Source organism: Antechinus flavipes, chromosome 4 (assembly GCF_016432865.1).
Source record: "Antechinus flavipes isolate AdamAnt ecotype Samford, QLD, Australia chromosome 4, AdamAnt_v2, whole genome shotgun sequence".
NCBI lineage: Eukaryota > Metazoa > Chordata > Mammalia > Dasyuromorphia > Dasyuridae > Antechinus > Antechinus flavipes.
The window spans coordinates 210,040,550-210,066,851 of NC_067401.1; the positions used below are offsets into that span (position 1 = coordinate 210,040,550).

Genomic DNA, 26,302 nt, shown 5'->3' on the forward strand with positions numbered 1-26,302 from the left:
TTAATTTAAATAATAGAATAATTATTATAATACATCAAGAGTTTTGTAAACCTTAAAAGTGTCATATAAATTGGAATTATTGAGAGATACCATAGTATAGTGAATAGAGAGCCAATCTCTTGGATTCAGAAAGTTCTGGTTTCAAGTCCTGATTGACAAGTACGGGCTGTGTAGCCCAGGGTAAGTTACTTAATTTCTAAAACAATAAATTGCCTTAGATTATTGTATTTCTGAGAACAACAAAGTTTATCAAAGTTGATCATCTGCTCAATGTTGCTTTTATTATGGACACTGTTCTCCTTGTTTTGCTAGCTTCACTCAGTATCAGTTCATGTAAGACTTTAAAAGTTTTTTTTTGAAAATCCATCTACTCATTCTTTCTTATAAACAATAATATTCAATTACATTCATATACCACAATTTGTTTAGCCATTCCCTAGTTCATGGGTATTCCCTCAATTTCCAATTCTTTGCCAGCACAAAGAGAGCTGATATAAACATTCAATTTTTTGTGATCTTTTTGGGATACAGGCCTAGTAGTGGTACTACTGGATCAAAGGGTATATAGAGTTTGGTGGACCTTTGGTCAGACTGATGGAATCATTTCTTTCCTTCCTCCCTTGTTCTTTCATTCCTTTGTTTCTTTCTTTCTTTCCCCTCTTCTTCCTTCCCTCTCTCCCTCCTTCTTTCCTTCATTTCCTCCTTCCTTTCTTCCTCTCATTCCTTCTCCATCTCCCTTTTTTCTACCTCTCAACTCCCCTTCCCAACATCTATATGGATTTCATTGACAATAGTATCTCATGCTATTTTCCTTACTAATAAATTCTTGACTAGGTTATAGGACCAAAAATTAGAGCTTAAAGGAATCTCAGGGCCCAGTCTAGTCCAAACTCTCATTTTACAGATGAAGAAAGTAAGCACAAAGGAGTAATTTGTCCAGGGTCACACCATCATTAGACCCAGGATCACACAGCCAGCAATTGTCAGAGATAGAACTTAAACTCTCTGATTCCAAGTCTAGTTCCTTCTCTAGGTGGTAGATGATGGGATGAGAGAGAGAGACTTAGTTTTTGACTCAAATGACATCTTGTTATCTGACCTGTGTAAAGCAAGGTCTTTCTTACACCTTACCTTCCAGGTAGTTGAGCAGGGTCTCAATTTTCAGAACCCAGCCCTTCCCCAGGTGTTTGTAGATTTGGTGATGGAGAATTGAAAGGATCTGAAGGGCACTTCTCCGGATATTTTTGCTCATGTTATCAGAGTAAGAAAGTACCTGGGGAAAGGGAAGAAAGAAATATGACCTCACAGAGAATTTCCAGCCTTTTCCTCATTAAAATGTCATCCTTTGGGAGAATATAAGTTTTTTGTGAGGAGGAATTGCTTCATTTATTGCATCCCTGGCATTCCACATAGTGATTCCACATAGTAGGTACTTAATATACATTTTTGATAAGTTAATTCATTATTGATATTCAACAAAACAATGATTTTTATTTTGTCAACATTTGTGAATTCATCATTATAAGGAATACCCAGAGAGAAAATTATCCCTACTAACACAGATTTCTACCTGCTTTGCAGCTTATAGTCTACAAATATAGTAAAGGGGGAGAAGAGAGAAATTTCCCCTATCCACTTCCCAGAAGAAATGATGAAATCACAAACGATGAGAATTGAAGGGAGATTTCTATTGCCATGTCATTTGTTTATAAATCTGAAGACGTTTCCCAGATTGAATTAGAGAGGCAGCTTTGCTATTAGTTGACTAGAGACTGACTGTGCCCATGGTGTGACTTTTAAAAAGTTAAGCATGCTTAGCTTAAAACTCAGAATTTAAGAGATTTGTGGCAGGAAGCAACTTTTTGCAATTTGTCTCTTTCCTCATCTAGAGGGCAGTTGAGGAGGAGAGAGGGAAAAGGTCATTGCCTAGGGCGCTTATAGTTGAGCTACCTGCCCAAGGGGAGAAACCAAATCTGGCAGAAAGAATCCCAGGAGGAGAAAATATTAAGAAATGTGACTCTTGGCAAAAGAGATCCAATAAATGATTCAAAAAATAATTAGTCCTGGCAGCCCTCCTTTCTGGATTATTTAACTTTCTGGTTGGTCTTCCTGTCTTAAGTATTTCTTTACTCTTGCCCATCATCCACTGAGAGTGGTCTTCTTAAAGTACAGCTATCATCCTCTCCACCACACCCCCAATTCAAAGAATTTTAGTGTATACTTATTGTCTTCAAGATCAACTGTATAATCATTTTTTTGAAGAGGACCAGCAACATCATAGATTTTTGACTTTCTCATGAGTTGGATTTAATGAGACATAGTTGCACAAAGTCATTAATCTGATTTTCTCTTCAGAGTTATCAAAATTCATGATCAAGATAAAAATCAAGATGGCAAAGTTCATGGCCTGGTAATCGTAGATGATCTTGGAACCTCTGATATCTGATCATGCTGTAGACATTCCATAACACTCGCTTTGCTGCATTCATGGCTGTTGGAACATATTGTTCTCTTCTACCCATTCTGCTGAGTGAAGTCTTCCCTTTGTGTGGCGTAGATATCTCCTTACCTCACTGATGAGTTATCCTCCATCTGCCAGCCCATCTGCCAAGGCCTTGGAGCCATTGAGTGAGCTACAGCTTTTCTGGAGCCAAAGGTGGGAATTGGAAGATAGATGGACACTAAAGATGATGTACAACCCTGGAAACTGTTCAGCAAATCCTCACATCAGAGATACCATTCCTTTATGAATGTCCCATATACTCCATAATCCTTCATTTGGCTTTGAAAGCTTTTTGTAATTTGCCCTGCCTATCTTTCTATATCTTACATCTGATTCTCTTCTACATCCCTACTGATTTTAGTGGTCTCCTTGCTATTCCTTTTCCCTTGGCTGCTCCCATACCTGGATTTCTCTCTGCCTCTTTCTGTCTCTGTCTCTTGTCTATCTGTCTCTTTTCTCTCTCTCCTTTCCCAGATTTCCTTTCAATATCAGCTAAAATCTAATCCTTTCTTCTTTTTATTTCTCTCTCCTGCCCCCAAAGATCTATCAGTTTCTATAGTCTACCATTGAACTGATGTTTTTTAAACCATAGCTTTTGTCATGTCAATTTCTTTTTCAGAAAATTTCTGTGGTTCTCTAGTACCTATAGAATAAAGTTTAAACTCCTGAGGTTAGTATTCAAGACCCCCCATAATCTAGATGAATTGAATTATATCTTTCCCATCCTTTCTTTAAATTCCTAGAAAATATTTGCCTCACAACAACAAAATTATACAATGATTACTTTTTGTTTTCCTCCTCCTCCTTCTTCTCCTTTTCTTGCTCCTCCTTTTTCCTTGCCTTCTTCTTTCTCTTCTTTTTCCTCCTCCTTCTCCTTTTTATAAAAAACTATATTCTTTTAAAAATAATCTCAGGTTAATTATAAGGCTTCTTACCTTGGGGTTTGTAAATTCGTTTTCTTTAATTTTTTGATAACCACATTACAACATACATGGTTTTCCTTGCCATTCTATGTATTTCTTTTATGAATTTAAAAACAATTTGAGAAAGGTCCATATGCTTTCACCAGACTGCCAAGGTGACATGACACAATTTTTTTTAAAGAATTTCTGGTCCAGATCTAGACTGAACCTCGGAGATCATTGATTATAACTCTGCTATTTCAAAGATAAAGAAATTAAGACTTGGAGAGGTTAAGACTATTTGAGTGCAAAGACACTGGGATAATATTTTTTTTTCTATTCTACTACACTGCCTCTGAATATAGCTGATTTGTTCAAAATCAGATGGCAATTGTTTATAGAACCTGTTCTCTGAAAGTGACTCCAAGTGCTCTTGATCAGTGAATTGGTGATCATGAGAGACATGTCTTTCTTTCTTTCTTTTTTTTTTTTTTTTTGGTTTCAATGGTATTTTATTTTTCCAAATACATATTAAGATAGTTTCCAACATTAATTTTTGTAAGAATTTGTGTTCCCAATTTTTTCTCCTTCCCTCTCTTATTTTGCCCCTTCCCTAAGACAGCAAGCAATATGATATAGATTAAATATGTACAACGCTTTTAAACATATTTCCATATTTGTCATGTTTTCCAAGAAAAAGCATACTAAAAATGAGAAAACCACAATAAAGAAAAAGCAAACAAGCCAAAAATTGTGAAAATACTATGCTTCAATTCACATTCAGTTTTTCATAATTCTCTCTCTGGATATGGATGGCTTCCTAACTCTATTGGAATTGTCTTTAATAGTTTTGAATCACTGCATTTTTGAGAAGAACCAAGTCCATCACAGTTGATCATCAAATAATGTTGCTGATACTATGTATAATGTTCTCCTGGTTCTCACCATCAATTCTTGTAAGTTTTCCCAGGCTTTTCTGAAATCAGCTTGTTCATCATTTCTTATAAAATAATAATATTCCATTATATTCATATGTTATATCAGGGGTCCTCAAACTATGGCCCGCGGGCCAAATGCAGCAGCTGAGGATGTTTATCCCCCTCACCCAAGGCTATAAAGTTTCTTTATTTAAAGGCTCACAAAACAGAGTTTTTGTTTTTACTATAGTCCAGCCCTCCAACAGTCTGAGGGACAGTGAACTGGCCCCTATTTAAAAAGTTTGAGGACCCCTGCATAAATCATTGTCATTCCCCAACTGATGAGCGTGAATTTAGTTTCCTGTTCCTTGCCATTACAAAAAAGAACAGCTACAAATATTTTTGCACATGTGGGTCCTTTTTCCTTTTTTATACTCTCTTTGAGCTATATAACCAGTAATGAGACTGCTGGATTAATTTAGGTAGAATTGTAATTTTATTAGCTTGGCCTACTTATGAGTACTTGATATTCTTTAAGTTGTTTAGATATAACTTTATTTGTGTGAAGAATGTTTCGTAACTGTGTTTCTGTATTTGTCTTGGCATGTAGACTCCTAAATACTTTGTATTGTCTACAGTTATTTTAAATATGATTTCTCTTTCTATCTCTTCCTTTTGTGCTTTGTTGGCAACATAGAAATGCTGATGATTTATATGGCTTTATTTTATATCCTGCACCTTTGCTAAAGTTGTTAATTATTTATAGTATTTTAGTTGATTCTTTAGAATTCTCTGAGTATACCATCATATCATTTGCAAAGAGTAATGGTTTTGTTTCCTCACTGCCTATTCTAATTCATTTGATTTACTTTTCTTCAATTCTTGCTATCGCTAACATCTCTATTACAATATTGAGTAATAACACCTTTGTTTGATTTGTATCTTACTGGAAATACTTTTAGTTTCTCTCCATTTCATATAATATTTGCTAATGGGTTTATATAAATGTTGCTTATCATTTTAAGGAAAACTTTTATTTTCTTAAGCTCCTAATGTTTTTATTAGGAATGTGTCATTTTATATGACATATCTTAATCAGTCTCTATATATCATCTCTTTGAATCCAGAGAAGGAGTTCAAATTTGACTAGCTGGGCTTATTTTTACTTCTAAACATGGGGTGGGGGGGAAGGAGGGTATTAATTTTTGCATCAAGTTCACCTTGGGAAGAATCATTTTAGAAAAATCTATAGAATGATTAGCTATCAACTTTTAACTAAAACTAACTTTGTCAAGCTAACTCTGTGATAAAGATTCCTTTGTATAAATTCTTTACATTTTAGATATTAAAAATAAATCCAAGGCACTTGGCTTACTCACCATGAGCTGCAAGAGAAGGAATTGAGGTGTTGGAGTTCTTCTGTTTCCTGTAGGCATGATAATTGTTCCTGTGTTTGGGAAGAAAGAGCCATTGCATGATTCTTTAGCTTTGAATTGAAAAAAAATTAAGTGGGAATAACTAAAAGAAAATAAGATCACAGAGTTTTGTTTATATTGTGTCTGTACCTGTGAATTTTTTGGTTTGAAGAATATCTCATGTGGAATTCCCTCTACTAATTTAGAGGGACAACTTATCTGTAACATATTGTCTGAGAGCAGTGAGAGGCTAAATTATTTCCTCAGGATCACATAATTAGAATCTATCAGAAGACAGGATTTGAATACAGGTGCTCTTGGTTCAAGGATTATCTGTCTGCTATCCTGGATGCTTTCTCTACCAAAGTTTATTTTGGAACTGAGTCTATGATTTCATTGATGTAGGGAACCTCTAGTGAGGAAATTCCTTCTAATAGTGAAAATCATCACCTTCCTTGTAACACACTTTTTAAAAATTCAATTTCATTTTCAATTCCAAATTATTTCCCTTTTTCTTCTCCTCCTAACCTCCAATCATTAAAAATTCAGAAATATAAAGCCCACTACAAATATATATCGTCATGTGAAACAAATTTCTATTTTAGTCATGTTTCAAGAAAAAAAAGGCAAAGAAAAGAAAGTAATATGCTTCAATCTTATCTTGAGTTCTTTCTCTTTCTTTCTGGAGATGAATAGCATATTTAATGATGACATCTTTGAAATTATGGTTGAATACTGCATTGATTAGAGTCACTATGTCCTTTAGAACCTATCGTCTTTACTATATTGTTGTTACTATATAAGTTGTTGTCCTGTTTTTGCTTACTTCATTTTGTATTATTTCATACAAGTCTTTCCAGGTTTTTCTGAAACCATTTCCTCACATTATTTATTTTGTTTTTTTCTTTTCATATTTTATTTTATAATAATTCCTCACATTTTTTAAAAGAGAACAATAGTATTCTAAAACATTCATAAATCAAAACTTGTTTAGCTTATCCAAATTGATGGGCCTCCTCTCAGTTTTTCAAATTTTTGCTACCACAGAAGATATGACAATAAATATTTTTGTGCACATAGTCTTTCCCCTCCTTCTTGGATCTCTTTGGGGATATATCTCTTTGTCATCTTAGATAATCTGAGTGTGAAGTATTACTTCAGAGGTTTTTAATTTGCATTTTTATTAATGATTTAGATAATTTTTATATATGCTCAATTGAAAACTTTCATTTCTTCCAATGAAAACTATCTATTCAACAGAGAGGACTGGCGAGACTTACATGAATTGATGCTAAGTGAAATGAGCAGAACCAGGAGATCATTATATACCTCAATAACGATACTGTTTGAGGATGTATTCTGATGGAAGTGGATCTCTTCAATAAAGAGAGCTTTAATTGATCAAAGATGGGCAGAAGCAGCTACACCCAAAGAAAGAACACTGGGAAATGAATATAAACTGCTTGCATTTTTGTTTTTCTTCTCGGGTTATTTATACCTTCTGAATTCAATTCTCCCTGTGCAACAAGAAAACTGTTCAGTTCTGCACACATATATTGTATCTAGGATATACTGTAACCTATTCAACATGTAAAGGACTGCTTGCTATCTGGGGGAGGGTGTGGAGGGAGGGAGGGGAAAAATCAGAACAGAAGTGAATGCAAGGGATAATGCTGTAAAAAATTACCCTGGCATGGGTTCTATCAATAAAAAGTTATTAAAAAAAAAGAAAACTATCTATTCAGTTCCTTTGACCATTTATCAATTGAGAGAATGATTCATTCTTTTTAATTTGACTAAGTTTTCTATGTATTTTAGGAATGAAACCTTTATCAGAGAAACTTGTTGCCAAGATTTTTTCCGTTGTTTCCTGCTTTTCTTCCAGTTTTACCTACTTTGGTTATTTGTGCCAAATCTTTTTAATTTTAGGTAATCAAAATTATCTATTTTACTTCCTTTGAACATCTCTCTTTAATTAGGCCATGAACTTTACTCCTATCCATATATCGATAGATAATTTCTTCCATGTTCTACTAATTTGTTTATGATATCACCCTTATGTCTAAATCATGTGCTGATTTTATGCTAATCTTGAGAAATAGTGTGAGATGTTGGTCTATGCCTACTTTCTGTCTTTGGGCTTTCCATTTTTCCCAATAGTTTTTCTCAAATAGTGACCCTATAGATATAATCAGTGCATTTATCAAATACTAAATTATTTTGCTTATTTATTTTTGTATATGTTACCTAATTTGTTCCATTAATCAACAATTTTATTTCTTACTGAACATCAAATTATTTTTTGTTGATTATAGTTTTGTAATGTAGCTTGAGATATAGTATTGTTAATCTCCTTCCTTACCTTTTTAATTTATTATTTTCATATTTTTGACTTTTTGAGTTTTGCTTTGATGTTTTTTCAATATGTATAAAGTCATTTTTGGATATTTTGATTGTTTTGGACTGAATAAGTATGTTAATTTATATTTTATTATTATTATTTTGTTATTGTTGTTGGTGTTGCTGTCTTGGCCTATCCATGAGCAATGAATATTTCTCCAATTATTTAGATCTGCCTTTATTTGTGGGAACAGTATATTATAATGATATTTATATAGCTACTATGCATATTTAACAGGTAGACTCTCAAATGTTTTATACTGTTTGCATTTATTTAAAATAGAATTTCTATTTTATCTATTAATACAGGATTTTTAATATTGCAGGATATTATATAGAAATGCCAGTAATCTTCGTAGATTTATTTTTTATCCTGTAATTTAGCTGAATTTCTTAATTTTTAAATTTTTTTAAGGTAACTCTCTAAGTTTCTCTAAGCAAAACACTATATGATCGGTAAAGAGAAATTTCTTATGCTTATTCCTTTGACTTTTTTCTTGTCTTGTACTAATTAGCATTTTAGTGCAATATTAAATAGTAATTTTTTATTTTAACAAATTTAATTTCTCTTTTGATTTTTTAGGGTTTATATTTTGGTCTTTAATTGGAGTTTTTAATTTCTTGGTTTTCTTTTTCTTTTTGGTTATATTTCAATTTGTTGATTTGATCTTTCTCTGTTTTTGTAGATATGAGCATTTAGAGACATGAAATTTCTCCTTAGTACTGCTTTTATTGTATCACACAAATTTTGGTATTTTGTACCACTATTGTCATTATCTTTAGCTAAATTATTGTTTCTATGATTTGTTCTTTGACCCACCCATTTTAACAATAAAATTATTTAGTTTCCAATTAATTTAAAATGTATGCTTCAAATGTCCTTTATTGAATGCAATTTTGGTTAGAAAAAGATACATTTTAATTTTTCTTCATTTGTGAGGGATTTTTTTTTTGCCATATTACATGATGAACTTTTGTAAAGGTGACATGTACATTTTCCTTTCTATTCCCATTCAATATTCTTCAGAGATCAATCATATCCAACTTTTCTAAAATTTTATTCATCTCTTTTAATTTCTTTCTTATTTATTTTATGGATAAATTTATCTAGCTCTAAGTGGTATAAATTGACTGCCCACACTATGTAACTTATCTAGCTTTTCCATTAATAATTTAAATGTTATGCCATTTGGTTCATATGTTCATCATTGATATTAATATACTACCTCTGATACTTTTCAGTAAAATATAATTTTCATTTTTACCTCTTTTTTAGGTCTATTTTTGGTTTTGTTTTGTTTATGATTATGATTATTGCCCTTGCCCTTCTTTAAGAAACCCATTTGAATCAAATCAAAGGATAATCAAGAGGTGCCCACTCCCTTCTTACTGCCTTTTCTCCATTGATCTATTTTACAATTATTTTTTCCCAAGTATTTCCCATTTTCTTTTCCCTCCCTTTTTCCTTCCTTCCTTCCTTCCTTCCTTCCTTCCTTCCTTCCTTCCTTCCTTCCTTCCTTCCTTCCTTCCTTCCTTCCTTCCTTCCTTCCTTCCTTCCTTCCTTCCCTTCTCTCCTCCTCCTCTCTTCCTCCTCCACTTGTCCTTTTCTCTTGGTTGTTTTATTATTCTCGACGTCTTTTGGTGACATTAGATACAATTCACCTAATTTTAATTTTTAGGGAATTACTTTCTTTGGCAAATAATTTTGGCAACTCTTTTTTTATCAAGTTGTTCAATTCTTTTTTCTCCCCCATAACTTTCTCTTTTTTCTACTTTTTCATTACCACTTTTATTTTTTCAAATTGCTTTTTAAAATAAGTTTTCTGTGAATTCTTCCTGAGTTTGTGTCCACTCTGCATTTTCCTTAGAATCTTTGCTTGTAAATATTTCAGGATATTGTCTTTTTCTATGTTTATGTCTTGAGTTTCCCCATAAGCATAGTAGCTCTTTATGATTGTGTTCTTTTTCTCTTTGTTTATTCTTCTAGCCAGTCATGAGACTTTGAACTTCATTTAGGGTGAACTTTGCTAACTTTTGGGGTCATATAGGGGTAGACATTTATCCTATGCTTTTAGTATTTTCACAATTCAATTTGGGGACTTGGAAATTTTTAGGTTTTCCAAAGTGGTGTGACCTGGGGAGAGGCCTGTTCATGGCCTTCCTGATCTTAGTTCTGCAAGTTTTTGGCCAATTTTTGAGTCGATTGGTATGTATGTAGTTGTTTTAGTAGACTATTGTTGGATTTAGTTACTGTTAGTTTGATGGGAAATTCTGCAGATTCAGTGACTTAACTGCTGTATCCCCTTTGGTTTTGATCTTTCCCCCTGGTTTTTCCATTCCAGTGCTAGGTTAAAGATTAGAATTGGTTCACTGATCTGTTCTTGGGCCCAAAACCATGCAGCTAAATTTTTGGAATTTTTTGTGCTCAGTAATTGGCTAGGACCCTGCTCTTGCTTAAGACACAGCAACTCCTGAATCTGTGACCTGTATTGCTCATGGATGACAGAGAACATCTGTTCCTGCTCTCAGTGCTATTTCAGAAGTCCCTTGGGATTTCTTTCTACCTTCCTGCCCTGGAGATCTCACTAAGTTTTCTTTTTATTTCTGATTCTAAAATGATCCCAGTCCACAAGAGCTGCCACTGTACTGTGCTCCTGGCCAGCCTCTATCTATGTCCACAAACCTCTCTATTTATCTTTCTAAGATCGTCTCAGCTGGAAAAATAACAGTGACATTTGGATTTCTTGATAGAATCCAGGATTTGCAGAGGTCTATTGGGTTAGCTAGACAAAAAATGTTGATTCTCACCTTGCCATTTTGACTTTGCTTTTATTGAAATTTATAGTCATAAAAGAATTTTTTTTTTTATCTAGGGGGAATAAGAGATTTAAGAGAAGAGAGTGGTATCCAAGCATCTAGCTGCCATACCATGCAATTACACCTTTCAAATCTGAATCATAGAGTTAAAGAGGAAAAATTGATGAGTATTTGGCTAGAATATTTTAGCACTAGACTAGTTGTCAGATAAGCTGGGCATGAATTCTGCTTCTGTTGCTCGCTGCCTGGAAACTTTGGGCCAAGTATTTTACTTCTCTAGCTTCTAGGTTTCTCATATAAAAAATAAGGGAATTATAGGAGTTGGACTAAATTCACATGTTTAAGCTTTCATTTTCTAATCATGTTCTACAGTGAACAGATCCATGAGATTGTTCTTGTTTACCCTTCATTGTCAAAGAAGACCAGGAGGGTGATGTTGTGACTTGCAAGTGAATTGGATTTAAGTGAGGCAGAGCTGTGCTATCATCAGTCTCCTCTCTTCTCTAGAGTCATCTGAGTCCAGCGACAAGACAAAGCCTTGAGCCTGAAGTCAGAAAGACCTGAGTTCAAAGCTGGCTTCAGACACTTATTAGCTGTTTGATCCTGGGCAAGTCATCTGTTTGGTTCAGTTTTCCCAAACTGTAAAATGGGCATAATAATAGCAATTACTTCACAGGGCTATTTTGAGAATTAAATAAAATATAATGTATAAGCATTTATATGACATTTGGAAACATTTATAGAGTACTTATTATGTGCCAGGCAGTGTATTTAGCATAGGGAGCACTAAAGTAGGCACTCTATAAATACTTGTTACCTCCTCTTTGCCCTTCGTTGTTTTCCAGTAGTATTGCCCATGTAGCATTATTTATCACTGCCTTGCTATGTGACCTTCACTGAGTCAACTAATTTATCTCTATTTCAGTTTTTAAAACAATCTGTATTGACATTTTTGATATTACATCACTTTCACTTCCATAAATATATATTCTCTGCCCCTTTCGTTGGAACTATTCCTCATAGAAAATAAGGAAAGTGAATTATTCAGCAAAACTAGCCAACACAGCAACCAAGCTCAACATTATATACAGTGTTCTATGTCCAGAATGAGATAGGGAGGGAGTGCAGTGTATAGAGGTCAGAAAGACACTTCTTCATGTGTTCACATCGGGTTTCAGATAGTTGCTAGCTGTGCCATCCTGGTTAAGTCATTTAGCCCTTGTTGCCTCAATTTCTTCATTTGTAAACTGAGCTGGAGAAGGAAATGGCAAGGCACTCTAGCATCTTTGTCAAGAAAACAAACATCAAATGCAATCTTTAAGAGATAGTCAAGATTGAAAATGATTGAACAACTACAACAATAACACTCAGAATCCCTAACTTCTTAAAAGAAGGGAGGGAGATGTATTCTCATTTCTTTTTTTGGAGTCAGAATTTCACAACAGTTATTTCAACTTTTTAATGTTATTTTTTCCAATTACATTCTTGCAATTACATCCAAGTCCCAATTAATGTGAACTGTGAAGTCCCAGAAATGGTCCTCTATATTTGAATTTTCCCTGTTTGAAGTTATAATTAGGTGAAATATAGTCATTTTTTTTGGCATTTCAATGGAAATATTCAGTGTAAATGCAAATAATGAGACTTCTTCAGGGGAGTCAATTATTTGTATTAATCAGAATCTGATTTGGTTTTATATATATATAGTTTCCCTTGTTCTGCTTATTTCACTGTGCATCACTTTATATAAATCTTGCTATACTTCTCTGTGTTTTTGACATATACGTCATTTCTTATAATACAATGAGGCTATCGGATGCCATAATGGATGGAGAGTTGAACTTGGAATCAGGAAGATGTAAGTTTAAATTCTATATCAGATATTTACTAATTATGTGATCTTGGACAATTCACAACCCCTCTGAGTCGGTTTTCTTATATCTAAAATGGATACAATACTAGTACTTTCTTCATAAGATTATTTTGGGGAACAAATGACACTATGTATATATAATGTATATACATTTGTATACACACATATATATGTATATATAAAATTTCATCCATATATATAGTTTTGCATATAAAGCTATACATGAATGTATACATAAAATGTATGTATACATACAAAATAATTCTTTTTATATACCTCAAAATACTATAGAAGTTGTAGCTATTTTTTTATTATCAATTTTCTTACTTGTTTTTAAAATATATATATTGGAAATATTTAACAACATTAGTGGTGTCAATTAATGACAAAAAACCCCCAACAATCCAAAATGGTGCTCCCCATCCAAATAACATTTCACAGTTGTGCCAAGAAAAAGTTTTCATAAAATAGCAGCTTTACAAATCAGAAATAAGATCTTCAAGCCCTGCTGCCAAATTCTATTCAAATTAGTCCAGCTTGCAGTTGAATAACAATAGGTATTTTGAATTAATTATACAGATGAGAAAATCTAGGACTTTTCTCATTAGTCTCTGGATCAGGCATGGAAGCATGGGAAGATAAATGCATTGGTGAGAGTAATTTTTAATTGGTAAGAATAATCTGCAATCATGATTTATAAAGGTTTAGTATTATGTATCATTTGTCAGATGTTTTGAGTAAAGGCTGATGTATATTTCATGACCATTAAGAAAATGATCAATTTCATTATGCTACGAAATATACCACTACTATTGAAATATGTGAGAAACATGAATAGGTATGGTAGCCCAGGAATTCTAACTAATTTATATTTGTAACTGTCAAACAATGCTATAATTTTTTACTGCTGCTTTTAACAATTCCCGCTGTAATTAGAAATAATTTTTTTATTCTGTTCAAGAAGAAAAGCTTCAGTGGTTAAGCTAAAAAGCACAAAAGACTCACTCATAATCATGGGTGAGTACTAACTAGTCTTGGACAAAGTTGGTAAACTTATGGTGAAAATATCAACTTTCATAGCTTGTCATAGATAAATAGAAAAATCTCAAAAACGGTGTTAATAAACAATGTTTAACAAGGAGGATGCCTCTACTTGAATATCACCTTTTCACTCATGTGTTTTATTTCTGCTAAACTGATATGGAAGTAATATTCTTTTAATCAACCAACAAATATTGCCTTGCATACAAAAAGGTCTACTAAGTAACAACACTATACTAGGAACTGGAGGCTACAAAGACAAGAATGAAAAATAGGTGTATGTATATATATATATATATATATCCTATATGGGTATATAAAGAAATGTATATTATGTAAGGTGATAGGAGAAAAGGAAAAAGCTACTGCAACTCAGAGAAGGATCAAGAAAGATTTCAGGTAGAAGATAATACTTGAACTGAGCTTTAAAGGAAATAAGATTATAAGAGGAGAAGGTATTGATTACATTTTTAGGCATGGGATACAACTAATGCAAAGATGTAAAGGTGAAAATGTAATGTATATGAAGAAAAATAAGGAGGTCAGTTTGGCTGAAATGTTATGTAAGTAGAAGGAAAAAGGTCTGGAAAAATAAATTGTAACTAGATTATTAAGGGCTTTAAGAATCTTAGAGACATTACAAAGTAACTGAAGTTTTGTAAATGGGGTAGTGATGTGGTCATACTTAGATTTAGAAAAAATCATTTTAACAATAGGCATGTATCAAAAAGATTGGAGCAGGATAAGATTTAAGTTAGGGAGACTGATTAGACAAAAAGTGTCTGAACTAAGGTAGTGGCCATGTGCATGAAGAAAAAAGCAGATATGAGAAGTGATATAGGTAGGAAATGACAATATTTAAAACCGAGTGGTAAATATGGGATGAATGAGAGTAAAGAAATAATGATGACACTAATGTGATGAACCTATGTGACTTGAAGAATAGTGGTATCCTTGACAAAAATATGGAATTTTTGTAGAATTTTGATATTTAAAATTTGATTTTAATAGACAATGGGCACATTGTCTAAGGATGCATAAGTTGTTTAAGGACATCTAGCTCTGCTGTCCAGTTGGTGACGTGATACTGAAGTTCAGGAGAGATATATAGATCTTGGAATAATCAACTAGATAAGATGATTAAATCCATGTGAGCTGATGAAATCAAGGAAAGAAAAGAAAATAGATTGCTTAGGGAATATATGCGCAGTTAGAATATATAATATGAATGATAGCCCAACTAAGGAGACAGAGTAGTAATTGCACTGGGATAAGACCAAGAGAGGATCAGCTTCACAATATCTCAGAGAGGAGAGACCATTCAGGAGAAGGAAATGATTGACAGTATCAAATTTTTCAAACAATAGCAAATATGCAAAGACTTACATGAACTGATACAAAATGAAATAAAGCAAATAATGAATAAAAAGTCAAGTGGCAATTTTAGGAAAACTAACAATGTGATTTACCACTATCCACAACAAAACAATAAAAATCATATAATCATCTCAATAGATTAAGAAAAAAGCTTTTGATGAAATATAACATTCATTCCTACTAGAAAGCAGAGAAATGAATGGAGCTTTCCTTAAAATGATAAGTAGTATCTATCAAACTATTATTAAGCATTATATATAATGAGGATAACCCAGAAGCCTTTCCAATAAGATCAGGAATGAAGCAAGAATGCCCATTATCATCACTGTTACTCAATATTGTACTAGTGGTGCTATAGGGATAAGAAAAGAAAAAGAAACAGAAAGAATTTGAATAGACAATGAGGAAATAAAACTACGAATCCTTGCAGACACTATATGATGGTACACTTGGTGAATTCTAGAGCATCAACTAAAAACTAGTTGCAATAATTAACAACTTCTGTAAAGTTGCAAGATATAAGTTAAACCTACATGAATTATCAATATTTCTCTATAATACCAACAAAGTCGAGCAGAAAGAGATTAAAAAAGAAATTCCATTTAAAATAATTGCAGACAATATAAATGCTTTGGGAGTCTACCTGCCAAGACAAACCTAGGAACTATTTGAATATAATTACAAAACACTTCTCACACAAAGTCAGATCTAAACAATTGGAAAAATAATATTTATAGTCATGGCTACACTGAGCCAATGTAATAATAAAATTACAACTGCCCCAAAATTATTTTACAGAGCAAGCAAAAAAAAAGTCATCTATGAAAACAAAAGGTCAAGTATATGAAGGTGATCAGTGGAAAAAAAATGTGAAGGAAAGTTGCTCAGTAGAACCAAATTTCAAACTGTAACCATCGAAACAATTTGATCATGGCTAAGGAAGAGAGTGGTGAATCAATGCAATAGATTAGGCACACAGTATTCAGTAGTAAATGACCATAGTAATGCAGTGTTGGATGAATCTAAATTTCTTGTTTTCTTAAGGAGGGGCAAGAAGAGAGGAAGAGAGAGAGAGTTTGGAATACAAAATTTATTTTTAAAATATTAAAAAAAATTTCATACATATAATTGAGAAAAAGTAAAAGAGAAAAAAATTAAGAAGTACTTTAGAGAAAACAGCTGGAATCTAAAGAATTGTGAAGTTAATGAGAGGAACAATATAAACAACTTTTTCTAGGCGTTTTGACTGACAAAAGGAAAAGAGATATAGAATGAGGATTTGAGCAAATAGTAAGATTTTGATGATAATAGTTATTATTCATCAAGGACACATTGGAATGTTTGTTGACAACAGGAAAGTAACCAATAGAAAGGGAGAGAGAGGTTGAAAATAAAGAAAGCGGTAGAAATTTTTTTTTTGGAGGGGGAGGGTTAATGTACTGATCAAGATGGAGGAAATGGGATGTAGGACATATGTATATGGTTTTGTATTGCCAAACTCTCCATCAGAGATATAAGAAGTAGAGAATGGAGGATACAGGGAAAGAAAGCAGTTCTGAGATGGAGTAGAGGAAGCTGATATGAATAGCTTTATTAAAATAGTCACTTGGGATGGTCTAGAGCCCAGCTTCTTAAACTGTGATTCGCAACCCCATATGGCATCTTGTAACTGAATGTGGGGATCATGAAATTTTGTTATCAGTAAATGTTTGAGTTGTGTACTTATACATACCCATATATCTCAGATCATGTAAAAGTTTCTTGGGCAAAAAGGAGTTCTGAGTGGAAAAAGTTTAAAAAGCCCTGGTCTAGAGAAAAAATTAAGGAAGAATAGAATCATTATATTGCAAATCAATTGGGTTTACATCACATAAATGTAGTAGACTTAGCTGGCCCAGTTGTATGACTTTTACAGCTACATTCAGTAACACATGAGGAGCAGAGGAAGCAAATGTTGGGAACAATCCAAGGCTATGGTTTAGCTAGAATAGCACTAGGATAAATGAAGTTCAATAATAATGCATCATATACAATGAAACTGTAGTTAGAGATTAAGATTGGGAAGGGAAAAATGTCAAGACAGAGTATAGAAAAGTGGCCTGGGAAAGTACTAGAGGACAGAAGGCCTAGAGTCCATGGTAAAGATTATGAATAAATATAGGAGGAGGAAGACATAGGGAAGGATGGAAAGGAAAATAGGAAATTATGAATGGATAAATATATTTCAATGCTCTTGGTCATAGAATTAGTACATATGTGGGTGAGAGATCATAAATAATGGCTATTTTTAAACATAGCTGAAGGTGAAAGCCATGAAAGTTGATTAGATTGAGAAACAGAGAGCATTTGAGCCCTCTAGTAATGGGATGAGGTAGTTGTCAGGCTGTAAAGAAGACTGTTAAATAAGTCCCAGATGCCTTTAAAAAAGGATGGAGAAATGACTTGTGGATTGATAAATAATAGCTACCAGAATCTGGACCTATAGAATAAATTTATATACAGTGAACTTCAAAGGAGGAAGACTTATTGAGTGGTGACAGTAGAGGGAGAACCTTGAAGAGCAAAGAATATTCTCACTTTCCTCCCAAATCAGTGTATTATGAGGTATGAGAAAAAATATAATTTGTTTTGTAAAGGATGTCCAAGAATAGAGTGCCATGTGTTAGAAGATTGATGGACTGCAAGAGAAAGAAATTCAAAATGAGAATCCCAGAGGACATAGTACAAGGAGTGAACAGAACTAAAGTATATTACTGGAGGAGTTGAGGTGGGTGCAGATTGAAATCTAATCACTTTTTGTCATCCTGAAACTCTTGTCCTGGTCTTCTTATAAATCATCCAGAGGTGTCTAACCAGTGATATGCAAGGGAATCCTCCCGTAAGATTTCTTGGCATTGTGTGGATACAAATGGAATATTTAAGCTGTCCATTGGTTATCCCTCTCTACCTTTTCATGACTGGCTCATATCCTTTTTTATCACAGATTCCTCTGATAACATCTTTTTCATCTCTATACTTGGCATAATTAGCTAGGGAAAATTGTTCAACTATGGTTTCTGTTTGGTCAAGTGTGTAAGTTCTTAGAAGTGTACAGAATAGACTAGAGGCATATCTCTCTCGTATTTGATGGTGTAAGGCTCACAGGCCATCAAAAATCCATATTCTGTGTTAATTATTAATTTTCCTTTAAAGGTAATTTCATGAAATCAATGAAATCCATTTAAGATTTTAGATATAGTTTACAGAAGAGAGTATTTCTTAAAGGGCATTATTATAATCATCAGGTCATATAGAAAAGCACAATTTTCAATGTTAATAAAATATTGAATGGGGTTGTCTTTAATGAAAGGTTCCTTGAATATAACTATTTTGGAGGTCAAATTTGTTCCCTCTTTCATGATTATCAGGGCACGGGTCAAGAATTACAAAGCGTCTTAAAGAAACTTTAATGAAAGCAAGATCTAGAGCTTTTGATATTTAGTCACATAGAATCATGGATTTAGAGTCAGAAGGAACCTCTTAAAGGCCTTATGGTCCAATCTTATAATTTTAAAAAGACGACAACTGAGACTTAAGAGAGGTGAGGTGACTTGCATGCATGTATTCTTGTACTCCTCTCCCCACCCCTTTTTTAGAAAAGGATAAGTTTATTTAGTGTTCTTAAGAGGTTTAAGTTTACTTCTTTAAAACAAAGGTAAAAAAAAATCCAAAACTACCAAAGTAACAATGCAGGAAATATCAAATACATACATTATGTAATCCAAGAATACCAACTGATTTTTCAATACTTTGTTTTCATTCACAAAAAATCTCTGAAGCATGGTTTGAGAAATTAGAACTCAACTGAACTAAAAAGTGCCACAAAATCTAGATTAGCTTCTTAGTTTAGAGAGAGCAATCTTTCAGCCCTGGAGGCAGCATCAGCTTAATCAGTGACTGAGAAAATAAGTTAGAGCCTCCATAATTTTAATATGATCTTCCTACTGACTAAAAAGCATCAAGGACTTTCCTTCATAGGTCCAGCATTTTGGCATAATACCTGCTGTTGGGATCTATCTGTCTATCTTCCTTCCTTCCTTCCTTCCTTCCCTCCCTCCCTCCTTCCTTCCTTCCTTCCTTCCTTCCTTCCTTCCTTCCTTCCTTCCTTCCTTCCTTCCTTCCCTCCCTCCTTCTTCCTTCCCTCCTCCTTCCTTCCTTCCTTCCCTCCCTCCTTCCTTCCTTCCTTCCTTCCTTCCCTCCCTCCTTCTTCCTTCCTTCCTTCCTTCCTTCCTTCCTTCCTTCCTTCCTTCCTTCCTTCTTCCTTCCTTCCCTCCTCCTTCTTCCTTCCCTCCCTCCTTCCTTCTTCCTTCCCTCCCTCCTTCCTTCCTTCCTTCCTTCCTTCCTTCCTTCCTTCCTTCCCTCCCTCCCTCCTCCTTTCTTTTTACTTTCCTCTTTTCTTCTCTCCTTCCTTCCCTCCCTCCCTCCTTCCTTCCCTCCCTCCCTCCTTCCTTCCCTCCCTCCCTCCTTCCCTCCTTTCTTCCTTCCTTCCTCCCTCCTTCCTTCCTTCCCTCCCTCCTCCTTCCCTCCTTCCCTCCTTCCTCCCTCCTTCCCTCCCTCCTTCCCTCTCTCCTTCCTTCCCTCCCTCCTCCTTCCCTCCTTCCCTCCTCCCTCCTTCCTTCCCTCCCTCCTCCTTCTCTCCTTTCTTCCTTCCTTCCTCCCTCCTTCCCTCCCTCCCTCCTTCCCTCCTTCTCTCCTCCCTCCTTCCCTCCTTCCCTCCCTCCCTCCCTCCTTCCCTCCTTCCCTCCTTCCCTCCCTCCCTCCTTCCCTCCCTCCTTCCCTCTCTCCCTCTTTCCCTCCCTCTCTCCTTCTCTCCCTCCTTCTCTCCTTCCCTCCCTCCTTCTTCCCTCCCTCCCTCCTTTTCTCCCTCCCTCTTCCCTCCCTCCCTCTTCCCTCCCTCCCTCCTTCCTTCCTTCCTTCCTTCCTTCCTTCCTTCCTTCCTTCCTTCCTTCCTTCCTTCCTTCCTTCCTTCCTTCCTTCTTCCTTCCTTCCTTCCTTCCTTCCTTCCTTCCTTCCTTCCTTCCTTCTGTCTCTGCTCCTTTCTCTGTCTCTGTTTCTTTATCTTTATCTCTCCTGTGTTTCTGTATCTGTCTCTGTCTCTGTTTCTGTCTCCCTCCCAGTCTGGGGAAGGGGAAGATTTTTCTTTTCCTCCCTTCTAATGTGTTTTGAAGGGCACCAAAATAAAATAGTAAACAGTATGTCTTAAAGTAGATTGAAACAACAAACAATGGGAATAATAATAGAAATAAGTATTTTCTTGACCACCATCACCTTCCCTAATGTGTGCTTGACAATAGCATCTAGTTGTGTGGAAGACATGAACTCTACAGGTTAACAGATGTGACAACAATGCACTTACCAAGTACACATTCAGAATAGTTGATGTCCAGGGCATCCTGCTCTTCATGTTGAAGCTTCTCAGCCAGGTAGAGCACAAAGCTAAGGATGAGGGAGATACTGGCATATTGATCTGGGGCTATGTATTCCAGGAGCATTGGCCACATGAGCTGGGAGAAAAGGTGATTTTCATTAAGACTGATTTTTTTTCTTCATGAAAGCCTATTATCTCTTTCCCTTTGGAATTTTAACCACAATCTCAAACTAATGCCTTGAAAGTTATGGTAATAAAAATTGGATAGATTCTTACCCATTACCCCGCTTTAGTTGACAATGTTATATGAATCTTAGTCCTTCCCTCTGTAGGATATCTAGTAACTTTTACCAGAGAAGAAAATATCTTTCATGCATCTTTGCAGAAAGATAGTAATTTTATATTACAGTTTACTCTAAAGTCAGAAAACTCTGTTGATGAATACACTGAAAAGTGATGAAGGAATTGTCTTACCTTGGCCATGCAGGGGTTATGGACACAGTCAGTTAAAATTTCCAGACATAAATTTTTCAGTTTTTTCTTTTCATCATTTATCTCAGTCACATCTGAAGTCTTTGGGAGAAAGGTAAAAATCAGAGAGAATCCATTAGTCTCCCAACTTTTTTTCACCAAAAAATCAGAAAGGCATGATCAGAAAGAAAGCATAAGGAAAAATAGAAGTCATGTGCAGAGCACCTGTATTGGAAAATCACTTTTCTAATTAATTGAGATAATCCCTAGCTAATTTTCTTCATTTTTCATAAAATGTCAAGTTAGGAAGATACAGAGGTTATTGAAATCAATTTTCTTCATTCATTCAGTAAATTTCACTTGAATGCTTTGAATGCCTTGAATAGAGAACCTCTCACAAGGTACGATCTGAATTCTACTTCATAGGTGCCAAAATGGAAGTTAAACAGTGTTCTTAATTAGATTAGATTAGAACCAAAAGGGACATTAACAGGAGGCATCTCTAATGTTGTTCATCAAAATGAAGGTCTGTACATCACACGCTCTTTGCTTTTTTTGACCTATCATGGGCAAAGGAGCAGGAGGTTTCTGAAGAGAGACCAGTTATTACCTCCATCACCATGGCCATCAATTTCACTATCCCCTAATCTCTTCATTTTTTCCTAACAAAAAGTCCTGAATTTGGTTCTCTTCTGCCCTCTACTGGTTTTTTTTTGCTTATTTGTTTTGTTTTGGTTCTCAGATACCCAGTTTCCCCAGATGAATGGTTGGTTATACCTCAACCTACTTTCTCTCCTCCTACTTCCAAAATGATGATTCTATGATTCCATTATCCCGTGATCCTTTAATTTAGCCCATCATCCTCTTACATATTTTTCATGGCATCTATTACAAAGCCCTATAAGGGAATAGTAAGATTACTATCATTATTATCATTACTACTCTTGTTGTTGAATCATCCCAGTCATTCTTGCTCTCTGTGACCCATTTGAGGGGTTTTCTTGGCAAAGATGCTAGATAGACTGTTTTGCCATTCCCTTTTCCAAATCATTTTACAGATAAGGAACTGAGGCAAATAGGATTAAGTAACTTGCCTAGTAATTGTCTCAGTTTAGATTTGAACACAGATCTTCCCGACTCAAGGTCTTATGTTCTAGCCACAGAGCCACCTAGCTTCCCACTATAATTATTACTAGGTCAACAACTCTTAACTAGGACTACTTCACATTTCTATGGTCTATTAAGTCCTATGTATTTCTTCTAGAAATCTTGTGAATTAGCACACATGTGATAAAAAACTATTTTACAGGAAAAGGAAGATGGAAATAAATGATTACAGATATGAAGGGTTAAATGTAATTATTTTTTATCGATAGTTTTTTCAAAGGTTTTCATCCTGATCATAAATGGCAGGGTACCAAATTACTTCATTCTTGTTTAGCAATCTCTTTCCTCCTGCTTAATCTTCCTATACCAGGCCCTGCTCTTTATATTAGCTCAGTTCTAGATCTATAATGGTAGTTTTGGTTGTATAATCTCTTGGTTCCCCCAGGATTTATGCCACGTATAGGTATGGGAATCTAAAACCCAGGAAAGGTTGGACTTTCTAGTCTTCCTAGCTCAGTCATTCTTTGGTTATCTTGCTTTAGAACTTTTCATCATGAATCTGGAAAAGGCCTTTCCTTCTTTCTCTGGCTCTCACGTGAGAGACTTTCTTATGGTCCCTTATGATAGGATTAGGATTACTATCTACCACTGGTCCCCCTCACGGCCTCCCTTCACAAGAGTTATTGTTGTTTAGTCATTTCAGTCATGTTTAACTCTTTCTGACCCCATTTGGGGTTTTCTTAGCAAAGACACTAGTGTGATTTGCCATTGCCTTCTCCAGCTCATTTTATAGATGAGGAAACATGATTAACTGACTTGACCTAGAAAGTGTCTAAAGCCAGTTTTGATCTCAGGAAGATGAGTCATTCAGACTCCAGGTCCAGCACTCTATCCACTGTGCCACCTAGAAGTGCTCATACTCCATATGAGTTAGACTAGATTGGCTCAGAGACTGTGACTCAAACTGTGTCTTTTTTAAAGCAGTATGATCAAGAAGAAGAGTAAATAAACATTTATTAAGTACCTACCATTCACCAATAGCTGTGCTAAATGCCTCACAAATATTATTTCATTTCATTTATTACAAATATTTCATATTGTATGAAATATTTATTTCAAATTATTTCATCAACCTTGCAATGATTTACATTCTCATGTAAAAGTTAGGGGCTCACAATTTTTTTTTTTTACAGAGAGAAATTAAATGTCTTGTTCAGGGTCCTATAGTTAATGTTTGAGGATAGATTTGGATTTGGATATCCTCGAAATCAAAGAATTTATACTCTTGCGGGGGGAGGCAGAGGCATGGGAGAGAAAATCAATGTGTAAGAAATAGAGAATTGTAAAATACAGATCAATGAGGCAGTATGCCATACACAGAAGAATTGTATTGGAATCAGGGAGACATGGGTTCAAGTCCAACTTTTCACATATAATACTTATGTGTCCTTGGGCAAATCATATAACCTCTTATTACCTCAGAAAACTCTGTGGTTAAGTCACAGATAGGTTGCTATGTGATTTGGATGTAATTGTTTTCCATCCTGGGAGTTCTCTACACTGATGAACTCACAAGCAAAATAGAAAAAAAAAGCTAAAGGAGAGTATATAAATAAATGTTAGGATAATTCATTTACTTGAATAACAACAACAAATATTGATTGATTGCAATTTATCTTTCTTTCATGTTATCCTTTTGTTTTGGAGAAGTAAATGGCAAGCCACTCTAGTATCTTTGCCAAGAAAACCCGAAATGGAGTTATGAAGAGTTAGATATGATGACTGAAAAATGAACAACTGAACTTTTTTTGCTTTGGAGGTCTCTGAAGATGATCACTAAAATGATTTAATAATGAGGAACAGGGGCCATGGGAAAGAATCTCCAAACTGAGCAACTGATCATTGACTTTACTGTTGAAGTACCCATTCAACCTTCTTCACTACTATGCTGGCAGATGTTTGACAACCATCTACCAGAACAAGAAAATAGAGCATAACACACTTTTTTTTCTGAGGCAATTGGGGTTAAGTGACTTGCCCAGAGTCACACAGCTAGGAGGTGTTAAGTGACTGAGGCTAGATTTGAGCTCGGGTCCTCCTGACGTCACGGCTTGGGCTCTATCCACTGTGTCACCTAGCTGCCCCATAATATACTTTTAAGTTTAAGCTATCCCTTTTCTCAATCCTTTTAAGTCTAGACAATCAACAAAGCAATGAAGTTCTGATTTATATTTGCCAATTTCTAAAGTGTAAATGCTTATGCTGAAAATTTAACAATCATTTCTGTGAAGCTGATTTGAGGTGATTTTAACATGTCCCTAATCCTTCTTCTTTTTCTCAGCAACTCTTCTGTCTTAGTAACCCTAGTCATCTGTCTCCTTTGCTTTTTCTCTTGAGAGACTAGATTATGTTGGAGGAAATTATAAACACTATTACAAAGTTCTCTGAAAATTTATACTGTCCTGCCACAAGTGAACCCTCACTGCTAAATTATAATCCTTTGCCCACCTTCTGCTTGATACTTTATCACATTCCCCGCAGTAATTGTTCAAACTTTTTTCTTTTGCCTCAAGTACCTCACTCCATTTCTTTCTTATGATCCTCAATGAGAGAATATAATTTCCTCTTTCACTGACAAGATTGGAGCCATATTATATAAGTCAGTAATCCTACTCCACTTCTCTCCATTCCGAATTTACCTAGGGATAATTAAGAAGTGGTAGGGTGAATGTTCCCAAATAAAGGCACTTACTGAGTCATCTAGTGGCTTCACACATTCATCTATGAGGAAGCGGATTAAGACAATTGCACTGTCTGTACACAGGTAACCACCTTCTCCCAGACTAAGGATGAGTTTGGCCATGGCTTCTTTAACCTAGCAAATGAAAGATAAGAGAGAAGAAATGCCATTAGTAAGTGGGTAGGCAAGTCACTTAATCTCAATTGCTTTATCAAAAAAAGGAAAGAGAAAAGAAAAAAATAAAGTAGGTAAAGCTCTTTATTTTTTCATTAAATATATGTCATACATATGAATATATAATGTTATTTTATTTAAATCTTAACTTAGAAACCATAAAGAAAACTAAATATTTGAAACTATAAAATTAAAAAAAATGTATACATGCACATTTAGGCATATCTGTAAATATGTAACTATGTAAATATAGTTATATATACGTATATTGATTTGTAAAATATATAACTGTAACTATATGTGTATACACTAATAAGTAGTATAAGCATGGGCAGATACTGCAAATGAACCCAGAGTACATATGTGAGCATGTATATTGTAAATGTATGTACACATATACATATACACACATAATATTTGTGTATATGTACATATATGTCTATACGTGTGTATATGTATGTATACATGCACACACAGAAAAAGAGTAAAAATGGAACCTAAAATGGTTCCATAATTAAATAGGAAAAAAAGGACTGAATAACTTTTGGGAAATTACAAAGTTCCTTAAAAACACTGCACTTCTTTCAGAAACAAGGACCATTTTTAAAATATCATTATTCTATTGGTGTTATCTGGCTGTGAGCCATAGTCTTTGAAAAAATGAAAATAAGTTTTATTCAAAGGGCAATGGAGACTCACATACAGTTTGAGGGTATGAGCATCTTATAATGTGTAAAAAATAAACTATTACATAGAAATGGATAAAGTAAGATTAATAAAAGAATATGGTCCAGCTACTTGACAATGAGGGACAACCATTGGGCAGCTCTTATTCTCTTTACTGGTATCTTTGGAGTAGCTTAAAGGTAATGACCTCATAGGGACAGCTAGGTGACAAAATGGATAGAGTACCAGTCCTAGAGTTAGAAGGACCTAAGTTCAAATCCAACCTCAGACACTGGATACTTACTAGCTGTGTGACCTTGAACAAGTCATTTAACCCAAATTATCTTGCAAAAAAAGAAGTAAAATCCTCATCATGGTGGGTGGACCTCTATATTAAACTTAAGGAGGATATATTTAAGGGTTGAGAAAAATTCACATAAATGATCCCTTTTAATATAGTAACTTTAGCAAGATGGTAAGAAAAGCATCCTC

At 34.6% G+C, this 26,302-nt stretch overlaps 1 protein-coding gene across 1 annotated transcript in view; it reads right to left on the reverse strand.

Annotated features, from left to right (window-relative positions):
- LOC127561452 (maestro heat-like repeat-containing protein family member 1) overlaps positions 1–26,302 on the reverse strand; it is a 56,180-nt gene that overhangs the window by 6,876 nt on the left and 23,002 nt on the right. The window contains exons 6-10 of the mRNA XM_051996691.1: positions 24,983–25,105; positions 21,127–21,225; positions 20,641–20,788; positions 5,702–5,769; positions 1,132–1,273 (exon numbers count right to left, since the gene is read on the reverse strand). Of these exons, the coding sequence (XP_051852651.1) occupies positions 1,132–1,273; positions 5,702–5,769; positions 20,641–20,788; positions 21,127–21,225; positions 24,983–25,105 (580 nt within the window). The remainder of the gene's footprint in view (positions 1–1,131; positions 1,274–5,701; positions 5,770–20,640; positions 20,789–21,126; positions 21,226–24,982; positions 25,106–26,302) is intronic.